The sequence below is a fragment of the Coregonus lavaretus genome (genome assembly GCF_964263955.1).
Source record: "Coregonus lavaretus genome assembly, chromosome: 15".
NCBI lineage: Eukaryota > Metazoa > Chordata > Actinopteri > Salmoniformes > Salmonidae > Coregonus > Coregonus lavaretus.
In genome coordinates, this window is record NC_140002.1 from 50,298,770 (window position 1) to 50,322,853 (window position 24,084).

General features: G+C 42.6%; 3 protein-coding genes across 3 annotated transcripts in view; 1 reads left to right on the forward strand and 2 right to left on the reverse strand.

The window, feature by feature from the left end:
• LOC311142542 (protein unc-119 homolog A-like) overlaps positions 1–4,132 on the forward strand; it is a gene marked incomplete at both ends in the record, with an annotated part of 48,679 nt that extends 44,547 nt beyond the window's left edge. Inside the window, 3 exons of the mRNA XM_084178214.1 lie at positions 441–540; positions 3,708–3,880; positions 4,020–4,132. Of these exons, the coding sequence (XP_084034340.1) occupies positions 441–540; positions 3,708–3,880; positions 4,020–4,132 (386 nt within the window). The remainder of the gene's footprint in view (positions 1–440; positions 541–3,707; positions 3,881–4,019) is intronic.
• Positions 4,133–14,312: 10,180 nt separating this feature from the next.
• Positions 14,313–14,957, reverse strand: LOC311143178 (claudin-4-like; the record flags this gene model as incomplete). The annotated part of the gene is made up of 1 exon (XM_084178961.1): positions 14,313–14,957. The coding sequence occupies one exon, from the start codon at positions 14,955–14,957 to the stop codon at positions 14,313–14,315; it is 645 nt and encodes a 214-aa protein (XP_084035087.1).
• A 4,105-nt stretch (positions 14,958–19,062) lies between these two features.
• Positions 19,063–24,084, reverse strand: part of slc13a2 (solute carrier family 13 member 2) — a gene marked incomplete at its 3' end in the record, with an annotated part of 57,205 nt that continues 52,183 nt past the window's right edge. The window contains exons 9-12 of the mRNA XM_084178213.1: positions 23,785–23,903; positions 19,842–20,003; positions 19,412–19,549; positions 19,063–19,197 (exon numbers count right to left, since the gene is read on the reverse strand). Of these exons, the coding sequence (XP_084034339.1) occupies positions 19,063–19,197; positions 19,412–19,549; positions 19,842–20,003; positions 23,785–23,903 (554 nt within the window). The remainder of the gene's footprint in view (positions 19,198–19,411; positions 19,550–19,841; positions 20,004–23,784; positions 23,904–24,084) is intronic.

Genomic DNA, 24,084 nt, shown 5'->3' on the forward strand with positions numbered 1-24,084 from the left:
ATTTCTTCACTGTAAAGCTACTGTAAATTGGACAGTGCAGTTAGATTAACAAGAATTTACGTTTGCTGTTACTTACAACAGTCATGCTAATAACATTAGCGCATGTTAGCTCAACCGTCCCGCATACGGGACACCGATCCCGTAGAGGTTAAATTATGAGCCTAGTTGGTTTAGCCACAGCAAAAGACAGGAACCTTCCCGCTAGCCTTGATTGGGGGCGTTGCCAGGGTTTCCCACAGCTTATTCAAATAATCAACGCTTGATCCTGAGTTGGTTATTTGAATCAGCTGTTTAGCGTTAGGGCAAAAACCAAAACGTGCACCCAGAGGAGCCCCAGGACTGAGTTTGGGAAACCCTGGCCTAGGCGATCGAAGAGGAGGATGAGTGTTACCTTAGCTCTCTCTCTCTCATGCTCTCCCTCTCTCTCTCTCTCTGTGTAGATAAAGCAGGAGATAAAAGGGCCATTGATCCATACACCGGAAGGTTTGTCCGCTACCAGTTCACCCCTGCCTTCCTCCGGCTAAGAGAAGTTGGTGCCACGTAAGTCCAACCTCAAGTCTAACCTCTCATACGGAAGTATTTTTTATGTATTATTTTTTACATTATTAGCTCAGAAAGTGTTTTGTATCATTACATACAGCCGGGAAAAACTATTGGATATCAGAGCGGCGGTAACTCAACAGCATTAAGACCAGAAATATGACTTTCCCGAAGCAGATCCTTTGTTTGCTCTCCCCAGGGAAATTGAACTGATTCCAGCGGCTGACCCAAAACATCGCAGGCAGAGGAGAGGCACTCGGAGCGGCCTACTGGTTCGACTTAGGAGGCGCGCCCACCACCCACCGCTTCCAAGTATATTACTTGCTAATGTTCAGTCTTTGGATAACAAGGTCGACGAGCCCAGGGCAAGGATTTCTTTCCAGAGAGACATCAGGGCCTGTAACATACTTTCTTTCATGGAAACATGGCTCTCTCTGGATATTTTGTCGAAATCGGTCCAGCCAGATGGGTTCTCAGTTCATCGCACAGACAGAAATATGTTATCTCTCCGGGAAGCAGAAGGGCGGAGGTGTGTGTTTCATGATTAACGACCCATGGTGTAACATACAGGAACTCAAGTCCTTTTGTTCACCCGACCTAGAATACCTCACAATCAAATGCAGACCGTATTATCTCCCAAGATAATTTTCTTAGGTTATAGTCACGGCCGTGTATATCCCCCCTCAAGCCGATACCATGACAGCCCTTAAAGAACTTCACTGGACTTTATGCAAACTGGAAACCATATATCCTGAGGTTGCATTTATTGTAGCCGGGGATCTTAACAAAGCAAATTTGAGGACTAGAATGCCGAAGTTCTATCAACATATCGACTGTTGTACACGGGCTACAAAAATTCTCTACCATTGCTATTCGAACTTCCGGGATGGTTATAAGGCCCTCGCCGCCCTCCTTTTGGCAAATCTGACCATGACTCCATTTTGCTCCTACCTTCCTATAGGCAGAAACTCAAACAGGAAGTACCCGTTCTAAAGACTATTCAACGCTGGTCTGACCAAACGGAATCCACACTTCAAGATTGTTTTGATCACGCGGACTGGGATATGTTCTGGGTAGCTTGCGAAAATAATTTTGACGAATACACTGAAACAGTGACTGAGTTTATCAGGAAGTGTATAGGAGATGTTGTGCCCACTGTGACATTTGAAACCTACCCTAACCAGAAACCGTGGATAGATGGCAGCATTGAAAGCGCGAACCACCGCATTTAACCATGGCAAGGTGACTGGGAATATGGCAGAATACAAACAGTGTAGCTACTCACTCCGCAAGGCAATTAAACAGGCAAAACATGAGTATAGAGACAAAGTGGAGTCGCAATTCAACGGTTCAGACATGAGACGTATGTGGCAGGGTCTACAGACAATCATGGACTACAAAAGGAAAACCAGCCATGTTGCCGACACCGACGTCTTGCTTCCGGACAAGCTAAACACCTTCTTCGCCAGCTTTGAGGATAACACAGTGCCACCAACGCAGCCCTCTACCAAGGACTGTGGGCTCTCCTTCTCCGTGGCCGACGTGAGTGAGACATTTAAGCATGTTAACCCCCGCAAGGCTGCCGGCCCAGACGGCATCCCTAGCTGCGTCCTCAGAGCATGTGCAGACCAGCTGGCTGGTGTGTTTACGGACATATTCAATCTCTCCCTATCCCAGTCTGCTGTCCCCACATGCTTCAAGATGGCCATCACTGTTCCTGTACCTAAGAAAGCAAAGGTAACTGAACTAAATGACTATCGCCCAGTAGCACTCACCTCTGTCATCATGAAGTGCTTTGAGAGACTAGTCAAGGATCATATCACCTCTACCTTACCTGTCACCCTAGACCTACTTCAATTTGCTTACCGCCCCAATAGATCCACAGACGATGCAATCGCCATTACACTGCACACTGCCCCCAGGTGGTGAAGGTAGGTAACAACATCTCCACTTCGCTGATCCTCAACTCTGGGCCCCTCAAGAGTGCGTGCTCAGCTCCCTCCTGTACTCCCTGTTCACCCATGACTGCGTGGCCAAGCACGCCTCCAACTCAATCATCAAGTTTGCAGATGACACTACAGTAGTAGGCTTGATTACCAACAATGACGAGACAGCCTACAGGGAGGAGGTGAGGGCTCTGGGAGTGTGGTGCCAGGAAAATAACCTCTCACTCAACGTCAACAAAACAAAGGAGATGATCGTGGACTTCAGGAAACAGCAGAGGGTGAACCCCCCTATCCACATTGACGGGACCGTAGTGGAGAAGGTGGAAACCTTCAAGTTCCTTGGCGTACACATCACTGACAAACTGAAATGGTCCACCCACGCTGACAGTGTCGTGAACAAGGCGCAACAGAGCCTCTTCAACCTCAGGAGGCTGAATAAATTTGTCTAGGCACCTAAAACCCTCACAAACTTTTACAGATGCACAATTGAGAGCATCATGTCGGGCTGTATCACCGGCTGGTACGGCAACTACACCGCCCGCAACCGCAGGGCTCTCCAGAGGTTGGTGCGGTCTGCCGAACGCATTACCGGGGCCAAACTACCCGCCCTCCAGGACACCTACAGCACCCGATGTCACAGGAAGGCCAAAAAGATCATCAAGGACATCAACCATCTGAGCCACTGCCTGTTCACCCTGCTATCATCCAGAAGGCGAGGTTAATACAGGTGCATCAAAGCTGGGACCGAGAGAATGAAAAACAGATTCTATCTCAAGGCCATCAGACTGTTAAATAGCCATCACTAGCACACTAGAGGCTGCTGCTGCTTATTGAAATCACTGGCCACTTTAAGAAATGGAACACTAGTCACTTTAATAATGTTTACAGTCACTTTAATAATGTTTACATATCTTGCATTACTCATCTCATATGTATATACTGTATTCTATAATATTCTACTGTATCTTAGTCCATGCCGCTCTGTCATTGCTTGTCCATATATGTATATTTTCTTAAATTCCATTCCTTACTTAGATTTGTGTGTATTGGGTATATGTTGTGAAATTTTTAGATATTACTTATTATATATTACTGCACTGTCAGAGCTAGAAGCACAAGCATTTCGCTACACCGGCAATAACATCTGCTAAACAACCCTGTTACTCTCTCTCGCTTAATCTCTTCATCGCCCCTCTCTCTCCATCCTTCGCTCACTCTCAGTGTTGAGTTCACCGTAGGAGACATGCCCATAGAGAACCTCCGGATGATTGAGAGGCACTACTTCAGGGAGAAGCTGCTCAAGAGCTTTGATTTTGAATTTGGCTTCTGTATGCCCAGTAGCAAGAACACCTGCGAACACATCTACGAGTTCCCCCCTCTGTCTGAAGATGTCAGTGAGTACACACGTACACACACACACACACACACACACACACACACACACACACACACAGACAGTGGTGGTATGTGGTGATTTTGATTTGTTTGGCTTTAATCTATACAATGTGACTGTGTGTCTGTCGCCCCCTGCAGTGCGAGAGATGATCCTGCACCCGTACAAGACGCAGTCCGACAGCTTCTACTTTGTGGATAACAAGCTGGTGATGCACAACAAGGCAGAATACTCCTACAGTGGCGGCCCCTAGAGGATAGAGGACCAACCAGGCTCCTGCAGCCAGACAGACAGACAGAAAGAAAGAGGGACAGATGGATGTATGGACAGACCTAGGGACCATGTTACTCAGTGGCACTGTTAACAAACCACTGATCCCATGCTCTCTCAGCCCTATGGATCAGCTACAGAAACACCACTGAATAGACCCAACTAGATCTAGTGTGTATGTGTGTCTGTGCGCATCAGGTGTGTGTGTGTGTGTGCGCGAATAGCTTGCCTATGTCAGAGCCTCGGAACACATGCACCAACACACACACACTCCCAAACAGCACTTGGTCAGACACCATTGATCCAGTAGATGCCAGCATACGAGTGTGTTCTATGGCATGTCCACCAGACATGACTTAGTCATTATAAAGCGACATAGAGTTGTTATATTGCCTCAGAGGCAATGAGACCAGCAAGTAAAGTACCAGTAGAGGCTAGAGAAGAAATAAATGGATGTGTGTGAGTGTATAAAATGTGTCTCTGTCTGTATATTTATTATGTAGGTGTGTGTATGATTGTGTGTGCACGTCTGTATGTTTGGCATGACTCTGTGTGCGCTCACGACCGTATGTGTGTCTGTCGTTGTGTTTGTGAGTCTAAAGCATAATGAAATTAGAGGTAACTGACATTGAAACAGTTAGACTCTTCATCCGTCACTATAACGGTTGGTGGCACCTTAATTGGGGAGAATGGGCTCGTGGTAATGACTGGAGTAATGACTAGAGTGGAGTCAGTGGAATGGTATCAAATACATCAAACGCATGGTTTCCAGTGTTTGATGCCATTCCATTTGTGCCATTATTATGAGCCGTTCTCCCCTCGGCAACCTCCACTGTTGGTAAATATACACAGTGTACAAAACGTTTAGGAACACTTTCCTAATATTGAGCTGCACCCCCTTTTGCCCTCAGAACAGCCTCAATTCGTCGGGGCATGGACTCTAAAAGGTTTCCCACAGTTGTGTCAAGTTGGCTGGATGTCCTTTGGGTGTTGGACCATTCTTGATACACATGGGAAACTGTTGAGCATGAAAAACACAGCAGCGTTGCAGTTCTTGACACACTCAAACCTGTGCGCCTGGCACCTACAGTACTACCATACCCTGCTCAAATGCACTTAAATATGTTTCTTGCCCATTCACCCACTGAATGGCACACATACACAATCCATGTCTCAATTGTCTCAAAGCTTAAAAATACTTATTTAACCTGTCTTCTCCCCTTCATCTACACTGATTGAAGTGGATTTAACCAGTGACATCAATAAGGGATCATTTATTTCACCTGGATTCACCTGGTCAGTCTATGTCATGGAAAGAGCAGTGTACAGGTACATACATTTTACATCATATCATATGACTGGTAAATATACATGTATATTTCACTTTATGTTTTATGTTTATAAACGATAAGGAACTTCTATGAAACGTCATGGTCAGCAGACTTTCAAATACAGTTCAACTATATAGCTCATTTTTTACCAATCGATTGGTAATGTATCCATTCAAAACAAAATCATTATATTGACCATACGTATATCTGTATTTTGCACTGTTCCTTACCAATCGTTCAAAGCACAACACCTCAGTTTGTCCAACGTCATCATGGGAGAAAAACCTTTCCCATATACTAGCAGACCTGTCCAATCGGTCCTTGTTGTCACACAATGTTTGTGTTAGGTTCTTTAAACGTTACGACAGTGTTATTATCAGCAATATGCAATTGGGGCTAGGTCAGGGCTCAGAAGGTATCCCATGTTGATTTTTTTGTTTTTCTTTTAGGACATTTTAGAGATCTCTTCACAGGATGAAAAAGCGGTATGAGAAATGTAACATATTGCGAAAGTTTCTTTCTTATGAAACTTAATGCAAAATAATTCATATGTAGCCAGGTGTGGTGAAATGTAGGAAGTTTAAGCAGCAATTTATTTCTCTTTCATTCTTTGTACATGCACATGTCTGAGTTCTTACTCTCTCTTTTTGTATTTCCCACATCTCTCCATTCTCTCTCTCTCTCTCTCTCCATTCTCTCTCTCTCTCTCTCTCTCTCTCTCTCTCCATCTCTCTCTCTCTCTCTCTCTCTCTCTCTCTCTCTCTCTCTCTCTCTCTCTCTCTCTCTCTCTCTCTCTCTCTCTCTCTCTCTCTCTCTCTCTCTCTCTCTCTCTTGCGCTCTCTCTCTCTCTCTCTCCTGCAGTCACTCCCTTCTCTCCCACTGTCCCCCACTCTGTCTCTCCCCCTCTGTCTCTCACTTTTTGCTTCTCTCTTTCTATCTGAAACACATTCCAGTGAGAGGCCGTGTGTTGGGTGCTGATGTGTTGAAGCCCTAGGGCAGTCAAAAACGAGATTTTCCTGTGTTTATATATATATTATATTTCCACACTATGAGGTTGGAATAATTATGGAAGCCCTGAAGCCCAAGGCAAAACATTTTAAATAACTTAGACTCTTGGAATTATCTCATTTGAACAACTTAGTAAATCGTTCAAACGACTTAGTATCTTGTTTGAGCGACTTAGTATTGAGTTTGAACTAAAATCGGATAGCTTCCTTATGTTTCTGTAAACCATTAGCCAACACTTCAACTATTAAACGAAGTGTCATCATGACAGTTTCTCTTCATTTTATTTTGGTGATTAAATGTATTTTTTTCTTCCTGTTATTGTGAATTGTAGGCTATAACAAGTTAAACATTTTAATTGAAGTCCTATCTAGTCCTACCGGGAGGTGCAGTCTAAGCTATTCCCTTATGATATCACTTTACCTCCCTACACATAGGCGGGGCGTCTGTAAGGCTAGGGGAAGCTAAGCTTTCCCTAAAGTAAATTGAATTAAATTGGCAAAATTATATAGCCTTTTCGCCTACTCCTGTCTATACAGAAATAAATACAATCATTCAAAAAAGCTACTAAAGCATGATTTGGCCAAAGAGGATCATTGGCTTCTTTTAAACAAATAAGTTATGGATTGTTTTAAATCGCATTGCCTACAGTCGGAATGAAAGGCAGCGCAAGCAATTTGGGCAGCTCGCACGGCAAATACCAAATAGATGATTGTTGAATTGAGACAGTCAGTGATAAGTAGAGGCCTAGCCAGGCATATCGCAATATTTCAAAATACAATCGCGGGAAAACATAGTTTGGAAAGTAAATGGCTATTGCTGTAAAGAGAATACAATGAAAACAATTTTAGTTATCAAAATTCTCAACCTAATTGACCTTATAGTGTTTCTTATTGGCACCAGCGGAAAACATCAGCCATATCCCCGGTGAGTGCGCACTGCGCATATTCACACTTTATCATTGTCAGGTCAGTGCCACTTAAAAGTTTATTTTTGGACAATTATTTCCTCCTCCAGTTTCTCTCCCCTTCTCGTTTTTATTGATCCGTTTGTCAGTGTCAGCAGAGTAGGCTACCTTGTAATTTGTCTTATTGAGAAAGAGTCTGTTAATGTCTCCAGTCATATCAAATGTAGTAGAAGTGCATGAAATAGGTTTATAAAAGGCCACATTTTAATTTTTTCACTTTAAAGAAAGAAGACGTTTATCTGACATAAGCTAGCATATAGCCTAGATCTACTCTACACTAGACGCACTCAGCTATGCATTGAACAGCTCCCCTCAATGAGACATTAGCTCCCCTTCAAACTTTGGGGGGTCTCTAAATAATGCTAATTTAACCATTCTCCTGTTGTTTAAAATGTTGTGGTAAATATGTTTTACAGTGGTAAATATGAAAATAATATTATTTTGGATTTTTTTGGACTGTTTTCATGTCGAAACATAATGAGATCTCCAAGATCCATGATTCGTACAGGGTTAAAGTTCAATGTTCTAATTCAATTGTTAAATGCTTAATAATGACAAATAACGCCGTCATAAATGTCGTTAATGTAAGGAAAGAAAGGTAGTGTTTTTTGTCACACGATCTGTGAAGACTCCAAGCATTAACTCATGAGTTATGGACAACTCATGAACTAGGGTGTAAAACATGTTTTGTTTCAACTCATGTATTATATTTAATATAGGCAACCTGTTCTGCGTCTATTCATGTGTGTAAAATTGCCTCGGCTGAGAATGTAGGCTACCAGCAGTGGTGTAGGCCTAGTAGAGGGTAAACGCAAGTAAATTAATTGTAAAAAATAGTAAAATAATAATCTGACCGGCAATCAGAGTTTACCCACCTATTTTCTTACCACTACATCACTGGCTACCTGTAGGCCTCTTTGAAGTTCATAGTAATACACATTGTAGCTTATTCTAGTAGTTGACCATGTGTATTAGGTTGACCATTACGTTTTTCCCAGGACAGTTTCAGCCCCATTTCAGGTGTCCCGACATTTCAGGCTACAAAAAATGTCAATTTGTTAGCAATTAATGTAGGCCTAATCAATGGCAATCGCTGAATGTCATTAAGCACTTTTTGGTGCTTTGTAACAGATATAATTTTTACCGTTTAAATTACGTCCTTATTATTAGGCCCATACATTGTTTTGGAGACCCCCAAATGTCATGGTGTAATTTGTACTCTGTTGAACGGTCTTTTTTGCAAACAGTGATTGAGCTATACTATTAGCCTAAATTATGACTATTCAATCTACTCATCACATTACGAATAGTCGGCTATCTTAAATGAGTCTGCAAACGCGATGATGCATGGAATGCTTCATTATAAACGTGAATTTTATGATGAAAATTAGCTTCCCCAAACTTGAAATTCACGCGCTAATTCTGTTGATGGAAAACTGTTATTTACCTCTTGTGTTGCACACATTTAATTCTACATTTAATTCACAATCAAGGGCGGCTGTGCATTCCCTCCAACAGTTGTGAAGTGTAGGCCTATGACTATGGAGCCTTGTGACACTGTCCTACTGGACTCTGTGCTGGTCCCTACTTAAATGTAATAGATTTTTGAGAAATAGCATCCACACATAGGGGCGGCTTCATCTCAATGTATTTTTCAATTTTAGGCTTTTCAAATATACTGTATTCCATTCTCCTTTCTCTTGTTAATATTATGGCTATATTCCCACAAATATTCCTTTATGTAATTAAGCTTTTACATGTGTATGTTTCTGTCTTAATAATAATAATAATAATAATAATCATATTTAATTTGTAGAGCGCATTTCTCACGCTCAATGCACATGTGAAGCTTGTTGGGGCTTACTTCTGTGCCCAAATCATTTCACAGCTGCAGTTTGAGCTTATTTATTCCCTTATAATTATGAAAAGAAGCTGATACTAGACTTTATTATTTCTGATTCATTTATAATATTTTCCCTTCATTAAATTGATTTGTATTATGGTGTTTCTATTCCAAGAAAAATGAAAATACATTTTACAGGAACATATTTATACCTAAAACATTCGTTAATACATTTGAAGTCCTTCAAAATACATTGAACAAAAATATAAACTCAACAGGTAAAGTGTTGGTTCCATGTTTCATGAGCTGAAATAAAAGATCCCAGAAATGTTTCATATGCACCAAAATCTTATTTATCTCAAATGTTGTGCACAAATTTCTCTACCATAAGCCACCTCCAACATCGTTTTAGACAATTTGGCAGTACGTCCAACCGGCCTCACAACCGCATATGGCGTCGTGTGGGCGAGCAGTTTGCTGATGTCAACGTTGTGAACAGAGTGCCCCATGGTGGTGGGGTTATGGCATGGGCAGGCATAAGCTGCGGACAACAAACACAATTGCATTTTATCGATGGCAATTTGAATGCACAGAGATACCGTGACGAGATCCTGAGGCCCATTGTCGTGCCATTCATCCGCCGCCATCACCTCATGTTTCAACATGATAATGCACGGCCCCATTTCGCAAGGATCTGTACACAATTCCTGGAAATGTCCTAGTTCTTTCCTGCATACTCACCAGACATGTCACCCATTGAGCATGTTTGGGATGCTCTGGATTGACGTGTAGGACAGCGTGTTCCAGTTCCCGCCAATATCCAGCAACTTCGCACTGCATTGAAGAGGAGAGGGACAACATTCCACAGGCCACAATCAACAACCTGATCAACTCTATGCGAAGGAGATATGTCGCGCTGCATGAGCGATATGGTGGTCACACCAGATACTGACTGGTTTTCTGATCCACGCCCCTACTTTTATTTAAAGGTATCTGTGACCAACAGATGCATCTCTGTATTCCCAATCATGTGAAATTCATAGATTAGGGCCTAGTTAATTTATTTCAATTGACTGATTTTCTTGTATGAACTGTAACTCAGTAAAATCTTTGAAATTGTTGCATGTTGCATTTATATTTCTGTTCAGTATAGAAACTACATATCCTAATGTTAGAAAGTACAATATAAACTATAGGCTACTGTGGGTGGGGTAGGCAAAATAATTACAATTGAATAGACCTAATTAAAAGAATCGTGATAATGGAAACAAAATATTGTAGGCAGAACATACCCAAAGCTTGTAGCTGAGCAGTACCAGAGTGAAATCGGAGCTGGAGAGAAGAACATTAAAAAAATCTGCTCAGTTATACTCTGCTCCTCCCTCCACACTCGCCCACTTACATGCTCTGGCATTCAAAAGCAGCCATGCTTTAGGTTATCAAAGAACTGTCAATCATATCAATGGAATCAGTGAATGAATGGTTGCAGCAACCATTACATATTCTGACAAGCTGCATAACAAATGAGGCCTAATTAGACAAAATAACAATTATCTAATTTGAACGACTTGGTTTCTTGTTCAAACGACTTAGTATCGCGTTCGAACGATTTAGTATAAAAAAGTCGTTCAAACACGATACTAAGTAGTTAAAACGAGATACTAAGTCGATTGAACAAGATACTCAGTCATTCAAATGAGATCATTCCAAGAGTCTAATGTTTTTTTGTTTGTTTTTTGTCTTGGGCTTCCGTGGAATAATACTGTCAAATTGTTAAAATAATAATAATGCCATTTTAGTGTAAGAACTGTTTGAAAAGACCGCTTGAAATTTCGGCCTGTTTTGGTGAGATGGAGTTTTGGCCTATTAGTTCATAGACCAATAAGAAAGAGAGTTCCAAACCTCTCTGCCAATAACAGCTAGTTTTCCCCTCCCCACTCAGACCACTCCCAGACAGTCCTAGCTAAATTCTTGCTTGAGAAATTGCTCTTTGCTAAGAAGCTATTTTTGTTTCTTTTTGACCATTTTAATTGAAAACAATCATAGTTAGGTACCAGGAATGATTTGATATTTTGAGAAAAACAGCAGCAGTGGACCGTTAAGCAGCAGACAACTGTCCTGTTCGTCAGGACGATAAAAAGGATGAACTTGAATGACCATATTAGTCAAACGTGTATAACAGATTTATGTATGATTGTGATTCATTCATGTAAAATGATTTAGAAAATAAACAGATACATATGTAAAGTTTTTGACTGTTCTAATGCCAGTCTGTGTGAACAAAACATAAAGGTTTATGTGAATCTTTAAATAAGGAAGCAAGTTGGTGTCTTTATTGTCATATTACAGGTTGTGTGTGTGCACGTGTGCATGCACACATGCATGTAGAGTAAAACAATTAATACATGTAATATTACAGGTTTTGTTTTGTGAATACCTGCATGCGTGTAGAATTTGTTCTAGGAATATAAGGTGTTTAGGTGTATCTGTATTTGTAGCTGGTCTTGAAGTTGACAGTGAAAGTGGTGACCAGTCTGCACAGATTCTCTAGATACAGTACAGTACCTCTAGATACAGTAGATAAAAGTGCACATGTATTTATTTGACAGGGACAATGCACATCAATCAACATTTCTGTAAATGTGCCAGATTTAGCCAGCTGGCAAATTTTTACCTGTAGTCCCTGGGCAGATAGATATACAACAGTGTGGATAGAGAATCACTGTAATAATAATTATTATTATACCAAAGTTAAAATGGCAGTTGCTTATTATGTATTCAATAGGACTGTGCAGGGCCGGCACTAGCCTTTTGGGGGCTCTAAGCAAGATTTGGTTGGGGGCCCCCCACCTCAGGGCAAAATATTTTAGTGGTTTACAGCTTTAGAGTTAATTTCCTGCAATTCTACACATTATGCCACGGGATGTAGAGAACATTTTGCAGTTGTATAACATATTTCCTGAAATTCTACCCATTTTGCCATGGGATGGAGAGACATTTTAGCAGTTTTAAAACACATATTTGTAATGACTTATGCCATGTGAATATGTTAATATGATATGAGTAAGAATGACTAATAAAATCAATGGGGGCTCCCTGGAGGTCAGGGACTCGGCCATGATGACTATGTTTAGATTGCTGGCTAGACTACCTACCAATCTAAAAATGTTTAGCTAACATGGCTAATTGAGTGACTGACATTAAAGAAAAACTGCTGATGCACAACCACATTTCTAAATTGCACCTGGTGTAATCTACTATTCTTACTCTCAACAGTAAGTTGAGACCCCGACTGAGTTCCTAAAAAAGATAAGCGACCGCTTATGTCACTTATGCCTGGAACCGGCCCTGAGACTGTGGCTGCATCCCAAATGGCACCCTATTCCATATATAATGTACTACTTTTGGCCAGTGCCCAATAGGGTGCCAGACTGATTGTTACTAAGAGGAGTCATAAATATGAGCCATAAGGAAGTTCTAAAAGTCCAGTTGACGTCCTCTCATATCTCAGATGCTCTGATCAAAGTCAAACTGAGGGCAAACTCCCATTACTACCCATCGAATCACCATCCTATTCCCCTCACCCCTCAACATACCTCTCCACACCACACTCTATTCCACTCACGCATCAGATATACTATATGTTCAAAAGTATGTGGACACCCCTTTAAATTAGTGGATTCGGCTATTTCAGCCACACCCGTTGCTGACAGGTGTACAAAATCGAGCACACAGCCATGCAATCTCCATAGACAAACATTGGCAGTAGAATGGCCTTACTGAAGAGCTCAGTGACTTTCAACGTGGCACCGTCATAGGATGCCACCTTTCCAACAAGTCAGTTCGTCATATTTCTGCCCTGCTAGAGCTGCCTCGGTCAACTGTAAGTACTGTTATTGTGAAGTGGAAATGTCTAGGAGCAACAACGGCTCAGCCGCGAAGTGGTAGGCCACACAAGCTCACATAACAGGACTGGTGAGTGCTGAAGCGTGAAGCGCGTAAAAATCGCGTGTCCTCGGTTGCAACACTGACTACCGAGTTCCAAACTGCCACTGGCAGCAACATCAGCACAAGTACTGTTCGTCGGGAGCTTCATGAAATGGGTTTCCATGGCCGAGCAGCCACACACAAGCCTAAGATCACCATGCACAATGCCAAGCGTTGGCTGGAGTGGTGTAAAACTCGCCGCCATTGGACTCTGGAGCAGTGGAAACGCGTTCTCTGGGGCAATGAATCATGCTTCACCATCTGGCAGTCCGACAGACGAATCTGGGTTTGGCGGATGCCAGGAGAACACTACCTGCCCCAATGCATAGTGCCAAATGTAAAGTTTGGTGGAGGGGGAATAATGATCTGGGGCTGTTTTTGTTTTTCATGCTTCGGGCTAGGCCCCTTAGTTCCAGTGTAGGGAAATCTTAACCCTACAACATACAATTACATTCTAGACGATTCTGTGCTTCCAACTTTGTGGCAACAGTTTGGGGAAGGCCCTTTCCTGTTTCAGCATGACAATGCCCCCGTGCACAAAGCGAGGTCCATACAAAAATGGTTTGTCGAGATCGGTGTGAAAGAACTTGACTGTCCTGCACAGAGACCTGACAGCAACCTCATCGGACACCTTTGGGATGAATTGAAATGCCGACTGCGAGCCAGGCCTAATCGCCCAACATCAGTGCCCAACCTCACTAACGCTCTTGTGGCTGAATGGAAGCAAGTCCCTGCAGCAATGTTCCAACACCTATTGGAAAGCCTTCCCAGAAGATTAGAGGCTGTTATAGCAGCGAAGGGGGGACCAATTTCATATTAATGCCCATGATTTTGGAATGAGATGTTTGACAAGCAGGTGTCCACATACTTTTGGTCATGTAGTGTACCTTACCCACATATAAACATTTACTATTGGGAGATTTGCGTAGGTTTTCCTCATAATCCCTGTCTTCATATCACAATGCTTGTCCTCATGCCAGAAGCCCTGTTCTCACATTTCGGCAGGCTTAGCCTTATAATCTAAAACTCTTCATTTAATGCGTATAATTTGTAAAGTATTGTCCTCGTAGGGCACAACGCTGGCCTCCATATCGCCAGGCTCATCCTCCCACTGACCAATTAGAGGGCAGGGGCTGCAGAGAAATCTCACCCCAAAGAGGAGTGTGGCGGTGATAAAGCCCATGTAGAGCGAGGCAACCATCTCCATCTCCCCTGCTTGGTTGCTGTAGCGATCTCGGCCTTGGGCAATGTTGACGGTTACCCAGGTGATGCGGATAAGGAGCCCCCAAACAATGAAGGGGATCCCGTTAGTGAACTCCGCCCTGGCTTTTCCGACCTCGATCTCCTCGCCGTCCTCGCTGTACTCTCCACACCTCCGTCCCGGCGCCGCCATGCAAAAGCCCCACAGAGATACGAAGAGGACGGTGATGAACAGGACCCTGACAGCCAGCAGGACCTGTGGAGAGGCCAGGATCATGTTGCTGCTGTCACACTGCATCCGGGCCATTCTCTGGGTCAGACAGTTCATAAGTAAACCCTCCCAGATCACCTGAGAGGTAGCGTTGGAGGTGATGGAGGTGTCGTTGGAGGTGATAGTGATGAGGCTGGTGACCCTCCAGGCAGGGAAGAAATAGGTGATGAGTGTCCCCAGGAAGGGGAGGGTGGCCAGGGCCATACCCAGATGCTCTGAGCCCCTTAGGCAGAAACTATGTCACGACAACGACTTTCATTCTCACAAACTCCTCACACACAAACATGAGAGGGGATACAGAGAGAGCGAGAGAGCGAGCGACAGACGGACAGACGGACAGACGGACAGAAAGAGAGACAATAGACCCGTTTATACCTGGTGGCAACATGGCTCCTTTGTCCTGATGTTGTCTACATTATTTTTGTTGTTGTTGTAAGATATATATATTTTTTATCATACAAAACATACAAAAGCTAACATACAGACGCAGATAAACATCAACCTCACACCTGCCCAGACCCACCTGTTCTCTCTCCAGTGCCTGCACAACTCTCCGCCACATCCTCAAATTGCAGCATTTTGTGAAGCATATGATTTTCCATTGTCTTAAGGATGGAGGATTCATTTACAGTATTTAAGTATATACGTTTTTTCAAGATAATTGACCAGAAGAGTATCGTCCAACCCATCAGGTATCTCACTGCATCCACATATGACATGTCTTGAAATATGCAGACCGACAGATTAAAAGTACATTTACATTGTAATACTTCTGACAGCCAACTTTATAATGACCATAACTTTTGAACTTTGTAGCATTCCCAGAAGGCATGGATTATTGAGTCATTGATAGTTTTACATTTAAGACATGATGTCATTGTGTTTTAGAATTAGTGAATTTTGTCTCTTGTATAATAATGTATACACCTGTGGGCACAATCTGAATGTGGACAAGATCAGGACAATGGATGCCTGTTAGAACCAGGTATAAATGGGGCTTTGGAAGGCAGCCTCTGGGTCAGGTGTGGAAAAAAGGCCCACCTTATTCCTGTCAGAGAGGGGAGGAGGGGACATTATAATCTAGATCTAGGACATTCTGTGGGGTGCCACAAACGAGACATATTGCAATCATTACAGGAAATCTGAAAAGGGCACCAAGCAGCATTGATACATAAAACTATCCTGTCTCTAAGCCAACCGGTCGGACAGATAAAGTAGCATTGTATATCAAACACTTCATTGTCTTTCTGTTGCCATCAGGTTTTTCCCTGATTGACTAATGCTTTTGTGTCAACAGAACTGTTTGTCGTCATGTCAACAATCAGTTGTTTTCCTGAAGTAAATGATTCACTTTGGACAAACACTGTGTGGTGCCTTAAAATATTTGGCATGGGTCCTCAGATCCTCAAAAAGTTATACAGCTGCACCATCGAGAGCATCCTGACTGGTTGCATCACCGCCTGGTATGGCAACTGCTCGGCCTCCGACCGGAAGGCACTACAGAGGGTAATGCGTACAGCCCAGTACATCACTGGGGCCAAGCTTTCTGCCATCCAGGACCTCTATACCAGGCGGTGTCAGAGGAAGGCCCTAAACATTGTCAAAGACTCTAGCCACCCTAGTCATAGACTGTTCTCTCTGATACTGCACGGCAAGCCAAGTCTAGGTTCAAAAGGCTTCTTAACAGCTTCTACCCCCAAGCCATAAGACTCCTGAACAGCTAATCATGGCTACCCGGACTATTTGCATTGCAGGGCCACATTGACTAACTATTTACAACAGGTGCACTCTACAGTTTGCACCAAAGCTAAAAAAAGAACACTCTCTTCATTTACCCTTTAACTTCACATCTTATAGTCTTATCATTATTACCTTTTTGTTACGTCCTCAATGTTTAATTCCCTTTTGAAAACACTTCTAGAGACATAACATTTTGTTGCCTTACAACCTGGAAATAAAATAGATTTTTTGGGGGTTTGTATCATTTGATTTACACAACATGCTTACCACTTTGAAGATTCAAAATATTTTTAATTGTGAAATAAACAAGAAATAAGACAAAAAAAACCTGAAAACTTGAGCGTGCATAACTATTTACCCCCCCAAAGTCAATACTTTGTCAATACTAAGTCTCTTGGGGTCTGTCTCTATAAGCTTGGCACATCTAGCCACTGGGATGTTTCCATTCTTCAAGGCAAAACTGCTCCAGCTCCTTCAAGTTGGATGCGTTCTGCTGGTGTACAGCAATCTTTAAGTCATACCACTGATTCTCAATTGGATTGAGGTCTGGGCTTTGACTAGGCCATTCCAAGACATTTAAATGTTTCCCCTTAAACCACTCGAGTGTTGCTTTAGCAGTATGCTTAGGGTCATTTCCCTGCTGAAAGGTGAACCTCAGTCCCAGTCTCAAATCTCTGGAAGACTGAAACAGGTTTCCCTCAAGAATTTCCCTGTATTTAGCGGCATCCATCATTCCTTCAATTCTGACCAGTTTCCCAGTCCCTGCCGATGAAAAACATCCCCAGAGCATGATGATGCCACCACCATGTGTTGGGTTTGCGCCAGACATAGCATTTTCCTTGATGGCCAAAAAGCTCAATTTTAGTCTCCTGACCAGAGTCTCCCACATGCCTTTTCGCAAACACCAAACGTGTTTACTTATTTTTTTCTTTAAGCAATGGCTTTTTTATGGCCACTCTTCCATAAAGCCCAGATCTGTGGAGTGTACGGCTTAAAGTGGTCCTATGGACAGATACTCCAATCTCCGCTGTGGAGCTTTGCAGCTCCTTCAGTGTTATTTTTGGTGTCTTTGTTGCCTATCTGATTAATGCCCTCCTTGCCTGGTCCGTGAGTTTTGGTGGGCGGCCCTCTCTTGGCAGGTTTGTTGTTGTGCCATATTCTTTCATTTTTTTTATAATGGATATAATGGTGCTCCGTGGGATGTTCAAAGATTCTGATATTTTTCTATAACCCAACCCAACACTTCACCAATTTGGACTATTTTGTGTATGTCCATTACATGAAATCCAAATAAAATAAATTTAAATTACAGGTTGTAATGCAACAAAATAGGAAAAAGACCAAGGAGGATGAATACTTTTACAAGGCACTGTATCCTTCACAAACATACCCCAGTCAGTTATATGGTATATGAATACCTTCTGAAGGCAATGTATGTACAAAAGAGACATTTTGAGCTCAACAAACATGAACCCTCTACCTGGACTTTTGACCAGGGCACTATATATGGAATAGGGTGCCATTTGGGATGTGTACACAGTCATCAGTCTAATTATTTGTTAATAACTTTTTATTGTTGTGATCTTATTGTCTGGATAAGAAACAGTTAATAATGACAACCATATAATTAGATCCATACAACACACAATCCTAATGTGGTGTGATGATGCTACTGCATATTACATATTGTATCTGGTCCAAAAAAGGACCACAATAATAAGTACAAATAGAATTTAATTTAAATGTATTCACAGTGCCGATACCATGCCCTCTGTTTAGGATTTAAGAATATAGGATCTATAACTTTTATTCCTACATATATTCCTGCACAATGCTTGCTTTGAATAAGTAGTCTGGTTATGAGGATATCATTGTCTGGAACTGATGTGACTCTATTCAAATGAGTGCACTGTTGTGTTCAACCCTATTCTGCTTTACCAGATTTACAATGACATGTAATGAACACTAGGGGGCAATGGTACTGTATTGTAAAGTATGGCCCAGACCAAAAACAACCCTTAGCCCAGAGCTCCCTAGCCCCTTTCCCTTACCACCTAGGCACTTTTTACAGCAGACTTAGCCTATCAGAGGGTAAGGTGGACCTGCAACCATATTGCATATGGTATCTTATTTCTAAACGGTTCTAAATTAAGAAGAATATACTGTAGCTGGTGTACATTTTTTACATTTTAGTCATTTAGCAGACACTCTAATCCAGAGCGATTTACAGTTAGTGAGTGCATACATTTTCATACTGGCCCCCCGTGGGAATCGAACCCACAACCCTGGCGTTGCAAGTGCCATGCTCTACCAACTGAGCTACAGAGTGTACTTGGTCATCGTCACAGCATTATGTGTGTGTGTGCTTCATCTCCTTTTCCATTCTCTTTATCTCTATCTCTCTTTCTATGCCTGACTTTCTCTTTGCCTGTCAGTCCACATTTATCTCTTCCTTTCTGTGTCTCTCTCTCTCTCTCTCTCTCTCTCTCTCTCTCCCTCACTCTCTCTCTCTCTCCCTCTATCCTCCTCCTTCCCCTCTCCTCCCTCCCGCCTCTCTCTCCTCCCCCTCTCAGGGCTTGGTCCCATGTGTGATGTTGGCCCAGTCAGGGAAGGTGCTGAGCTGGAACATTGCGTCTCCCCAGGTGTTGATGCCCAGGTTGATGGTCAGGATCCCAATCATGTTCAGCATGAAGCCTGCCTTCACCTGGACAACACATCAACACAAATGCAGGTATACAGTAAACACTGTTGCATTTGAATGTGTAATAATATAATATAATATATGCCATTTAGCTTACACTTTTATCCAAAGCAACTTACAGTAGCATACATTTTAGTATATATGTGTCTCTGTCTGTGTCTATCCATTCATGTGTGTGTGTGCACATATGCACCTGTGTGTGTGTGTTGTGTCTCACCATGTCCATTACTTTGAGGTTTCCATAGGAGAAGACGATGGCGTTGGGAGGTGTTGCCACAGGCAACATGAAAGCCAACGAGGCACAGATGGTGCAGGGCAGCATCACGTACAGAGGATGCAGCCCAATAGCTGTGGCCTGGTGGGAAGTAGAAAGGAACACACTCAGTCATTCAACACACTTAGACACGTGTATGTGAGAGAGAGAGGAAGAGGGAGAAAGCGAGAGGATAGAGTGTGTGTGTGTGCGTGGATGTGTCTGTGTGTGTGTATGCAAATGGGTGTGTGTGCGTGTGTAAGTGTATTCATATGTGCGTGCATGCGTACGTGCGTTCTTGCGTGTGTGTTTGTGTGTAGGTTTGTGCAGCCGTGCCTGTGTGTGTGTGCGTACGTTTGTGCATGCGTGCATCTGTACGTGTGTTTGCGTTTACCATAGAGGCCAGTATGGGCAGGAACAGTGTGGTAGTAGCTGTGTTGCTGGAGCACTCAGTGAAGGTCCCCACCAGCAGACAGAGTAGCAGAGAGATACCGAAGGGAGGAATGGACTGTAGAGGAGCAAGACTCTCACCCAGCCATTTAGACAGACCAGATGCCTAGAGAAAGAGAGATGGGGTGGGTGAGATGAGGGGGAGGGGAGTGAGAGAGAGAGAGAGAGAGAGAGAGAGAGAGAGAGAGAGAGAGAGAGAGAGAGAGAGAGAGAGAGAGAGAGAGAGAGAGAGAGAGAGAGAGAGAGAGAGAGAGAGAGAGAGAGAGAGAGAGAGAGAGAGAGAGAGAGAGAGAGAGAGAGAGAGAGAGAGAGAGAGACTTATACAGAAACATGGTATAGAGGAGGGACCCACTGGTTGCCCTCTAGGTTACAGAGAGCTGGTAGTCCCATCCACCAAACTACCAGGTGTGAAACAGGGAAGGGACTCAGGGGGTATGCTAATTTGGTATAGAGCAGACCTAACATTTTACATTTGGCTAGAAATTCAAAAGGAAATAATCTCAACAGAGAAAAATGTTACCTATATCCCCCCACTAGAATCCCCATACTTTAATGAAGACAGCTTCTCCATCCTGGAGGGGGAAATCAATCATTTCCAGACCCAGGGACATGTACCAGTCTGTGGCGACCTAAATGCCAGAACTGGACAAGAACCTGACACCCTCAGCACACAGGGGGACAAACACCTACCTGGAGGTGACAGCATTCCCTCCCCCATATGCCCCCCTAGGCACAACTACAACAACATAACCAACAAAAACGGGTCACAACTCCTGCAGCTCTGTCGCACACTGGGTATGTACATAGTCAATGGTAGGCTTCGAGGGGACTCCTATGGTAGGTACACCTATAGCTCATCTCTTGGCAGTAGTACTGTAGACTACTTTATCACTGACCTCAACCCAGAGTCTCTCAGAGCATTCACAGTCAGCCCACTGACACCCCTATCAGACCACAGCAAAATCACAGTCTAGTTGAACAGAGAAATACTCAATCATGAGGCATCAAAGCCAAAGGATCTTAATAATATTAAGAAATGCTATAGATGGAAGGAAAGTAGTGTCGAAACCTACCAAAAAACTATTAGCCAACAACAAATTAAATCCCTTTTAGACAACTTCCTGGACAAAACATTCCACTGTAATAGTGAAGTTGTAACCTTGGCAGTAGAAAACCTAAACAGTATATTTGACCTCTCAGCTTCCCTATCAAATCTAAAAATCTCTAACAGAAAACCGAAGAAAAGTAACAACAGTGACAAATGGTTTGTTGAAGAATGCAAAAACATAAGAAAGAAATTGAGAAACCTATCCAACCAAAAACATAGAGACCCAGAAAACCTGAGACTACGCCTTCACTATGGTGAATCACTAAAACAATACAGAAATACACTACGGAAAAAGAAGGAACAGCATGTCAGAAATCAGCTCAATGTAATTGAAGAATCCATAGACTCTAACCACTTCTGAAAACACTAAACAAACAACAACATGAAGAGCTATCTATCCAAAATGGAGATGTATGGGTAAACCACTTCTCCAATCTTTTTGGCCCTATAACAAAGAACAAACAGCAAAGAAATATACATGATCAAATGCAAATCTTAGAATCAACCATTAAAGACTACCAGAACCCACTGGATTCTCCAATTACATTCAATGAACTACAGGACAAAATAAAAACCCTCTAACCCAAAAAGGCCTGTGGTTACAATATTTGGAACCAAGGACTGATCACCCCAATTCACAAAAGTGGAGACAAATTTGACCCCAATAACTACCGTGGGATATGCGTCAACAGCAACCTTGGGAAAATCCTCTGCATTATCATTAACAGCAGACTAGTTAATTTCCTCAGTGAAAACAATGTACTGAGCAAATGTCAAATTGATTTTTTACCAAATTACCGTACGACAGACCACGTATTCACCCTGCACACCCTAACTGACAAACAAACCAACTAAAACAAAGGCAAAGTCTTCTCATGCTTTGTTGATTTCAAAAAAGCTTTTGACTCAATTTGGCATGAGGGTCTGCTATACAAATTGATGGAAAGTGGGGTTGGGTGAAAAACATACAACATTATAAAATCAATGTACACAAACAACAAGTGTGCGGTTAAAATTGGCAAAAAAACACACACATTTCTTTCCACAGGGCCGTGGGGTAAGACAGGGATGCAGTTTAAGCCCCACCCTCTTCAACATATATATCAACAAATTGGCGAGGGCACTAGAACAGTCTGCAGCACCCGGCCTCACCCTACTAGAATCTGAAGTCAAATGTCTACTGTTTGCTGATGATCTGGTGCTTCTGTCACCAACCAAGGAGGGCCTACAGCAGCACCTAGATCTTCTGCACAGATTCTGTCAGACCTGGGCCCTGACAGTAAATCTCAGTAAGACAAACATAATGGTGTTCCAAAAAATGTCCAGTTGCCAGGACCACAAATACAAATTCCACCTAGACACCGTTGCCCTAGAGCACACAAAAAACTATACATACCTCGGCTTAAACATCAGCGCCACAGGTAACTTCCACAAAGCTGTGAACGATCGGAGAGACAAGGCAAGAAGGGCCTTCTATGCCATCAAAAGGAAGATAACATTTGACATACCAATTAGGATCTGGCTAAAAATACTTGAATCAGTTATAGAACCCATTGCCCTTTATGGTTGTGTGGTGTGGGCTCCGCTCACCACCCAAGAATTCACAAAAAGGGACAAACACCAAATTGAGACTCTGCATGCAGAATTCTGCAAAAATATCCTCAGTGTACAACGAAAAACACAAAATAATGCATGCAGAGCAGAATTAGACCAAATTATCAAAATCCAGAAAAGAGCCGTTAAATTCTATAACCACTTAAAAGGAAGCGATTCCAAAACCTTCCATAACAAAGCCATCAACTACAAAGAGATGAACTTGGAGAAGAGTCCCCTAAGTAAGCTGGTCCTGGGGCTCTGTTCACAAACACAAACAGACCCCACAGAGCCCCAGGCCAACAACAACAACACAATTAGACCCAACCAAATCATGAGAAAACAAAAAGAGAATTACTTGACACATTGGAATGAATTAACAAAAAAACTGAGTAAACTAGAATGCTATTTGGCTCTAAACAGAGACTACACAGTGGCAGAATACCTGACCACTGTGACTGAACCAAACTTAAGGAAAGCTTTGACTATGTACAGACTCAGTGAGCATAGCCTTGCTATTGAGAAAGGCCGCCATAGCCTGTCTTCTCTTGAGAGCCAGGTCTGCCTATGTGCACACTGCCCACAAAATGAGGTGGAAACTGAGCTGCACTTCCTAACCTCCTGCCAAATGTATGACCATATTAGAGACACATATATCCCTCAGATTACAGAGACCCACAAATGATTCGAAAAACAAACCCAATTTTGATAAACTCCCTTATCTACTGGGTGAAAAACCACAGTGTGCCATCACAGCAGCAAGATTTGTGACCTGTTGCCACAAGAAAATGTAAATTAATAAATTTTTGTTTATTTCTTTTCCCATTTGTACTTTAACTATTTGCACATTGTTACAACACTGTATATATATATACATAATATGACATTTGAAATGTCTTTATTCTTTTGGAACTTCTGAGTGTAATGTTTACTGTTAATATTTATTGCTTATTTCACTTTTGTTTACCATCTACTTCACTTGCTTTGGCAATGTTAACATATGTTTCCCATGCCAATAAAGCCCTTAAATTGAATTGAATTGAGAGAGGAACAGAGAGAGAGGGGGAGATGGTGGAGGTGAGAGAGAGAGAGAGACACAGGGCATTATAGACCAGACGTCTGCACAGACAGACACATAGACAGGGTGTTATACTAGACGCCTGCACACACACACACACACACACACCTCGCTGCCGCTGGCCAGAGCGAAACCTCCTCCCAGCAATAGGATGATGTTCCAGGGCATGCGCTCGTGGACCACCTGCCAGGTCAACAGAGCAGCTGGGGCCTTCTGCTTCTTCTTACCTGGAGAGAGGGAGGGGAGAAAAAGAAGTGAAATTAACATTAACATGAACAATGCACATTCAAGGCCTCTCTGTTCATTTGAGAGTGAAACTGAACTTTGTCTCATTGAGTCTTCTTGACAGAACAGAATCTGCAGACAAAGATCTTTGTTATTGTAGCTCTTTCATTGAACCACCCTCAC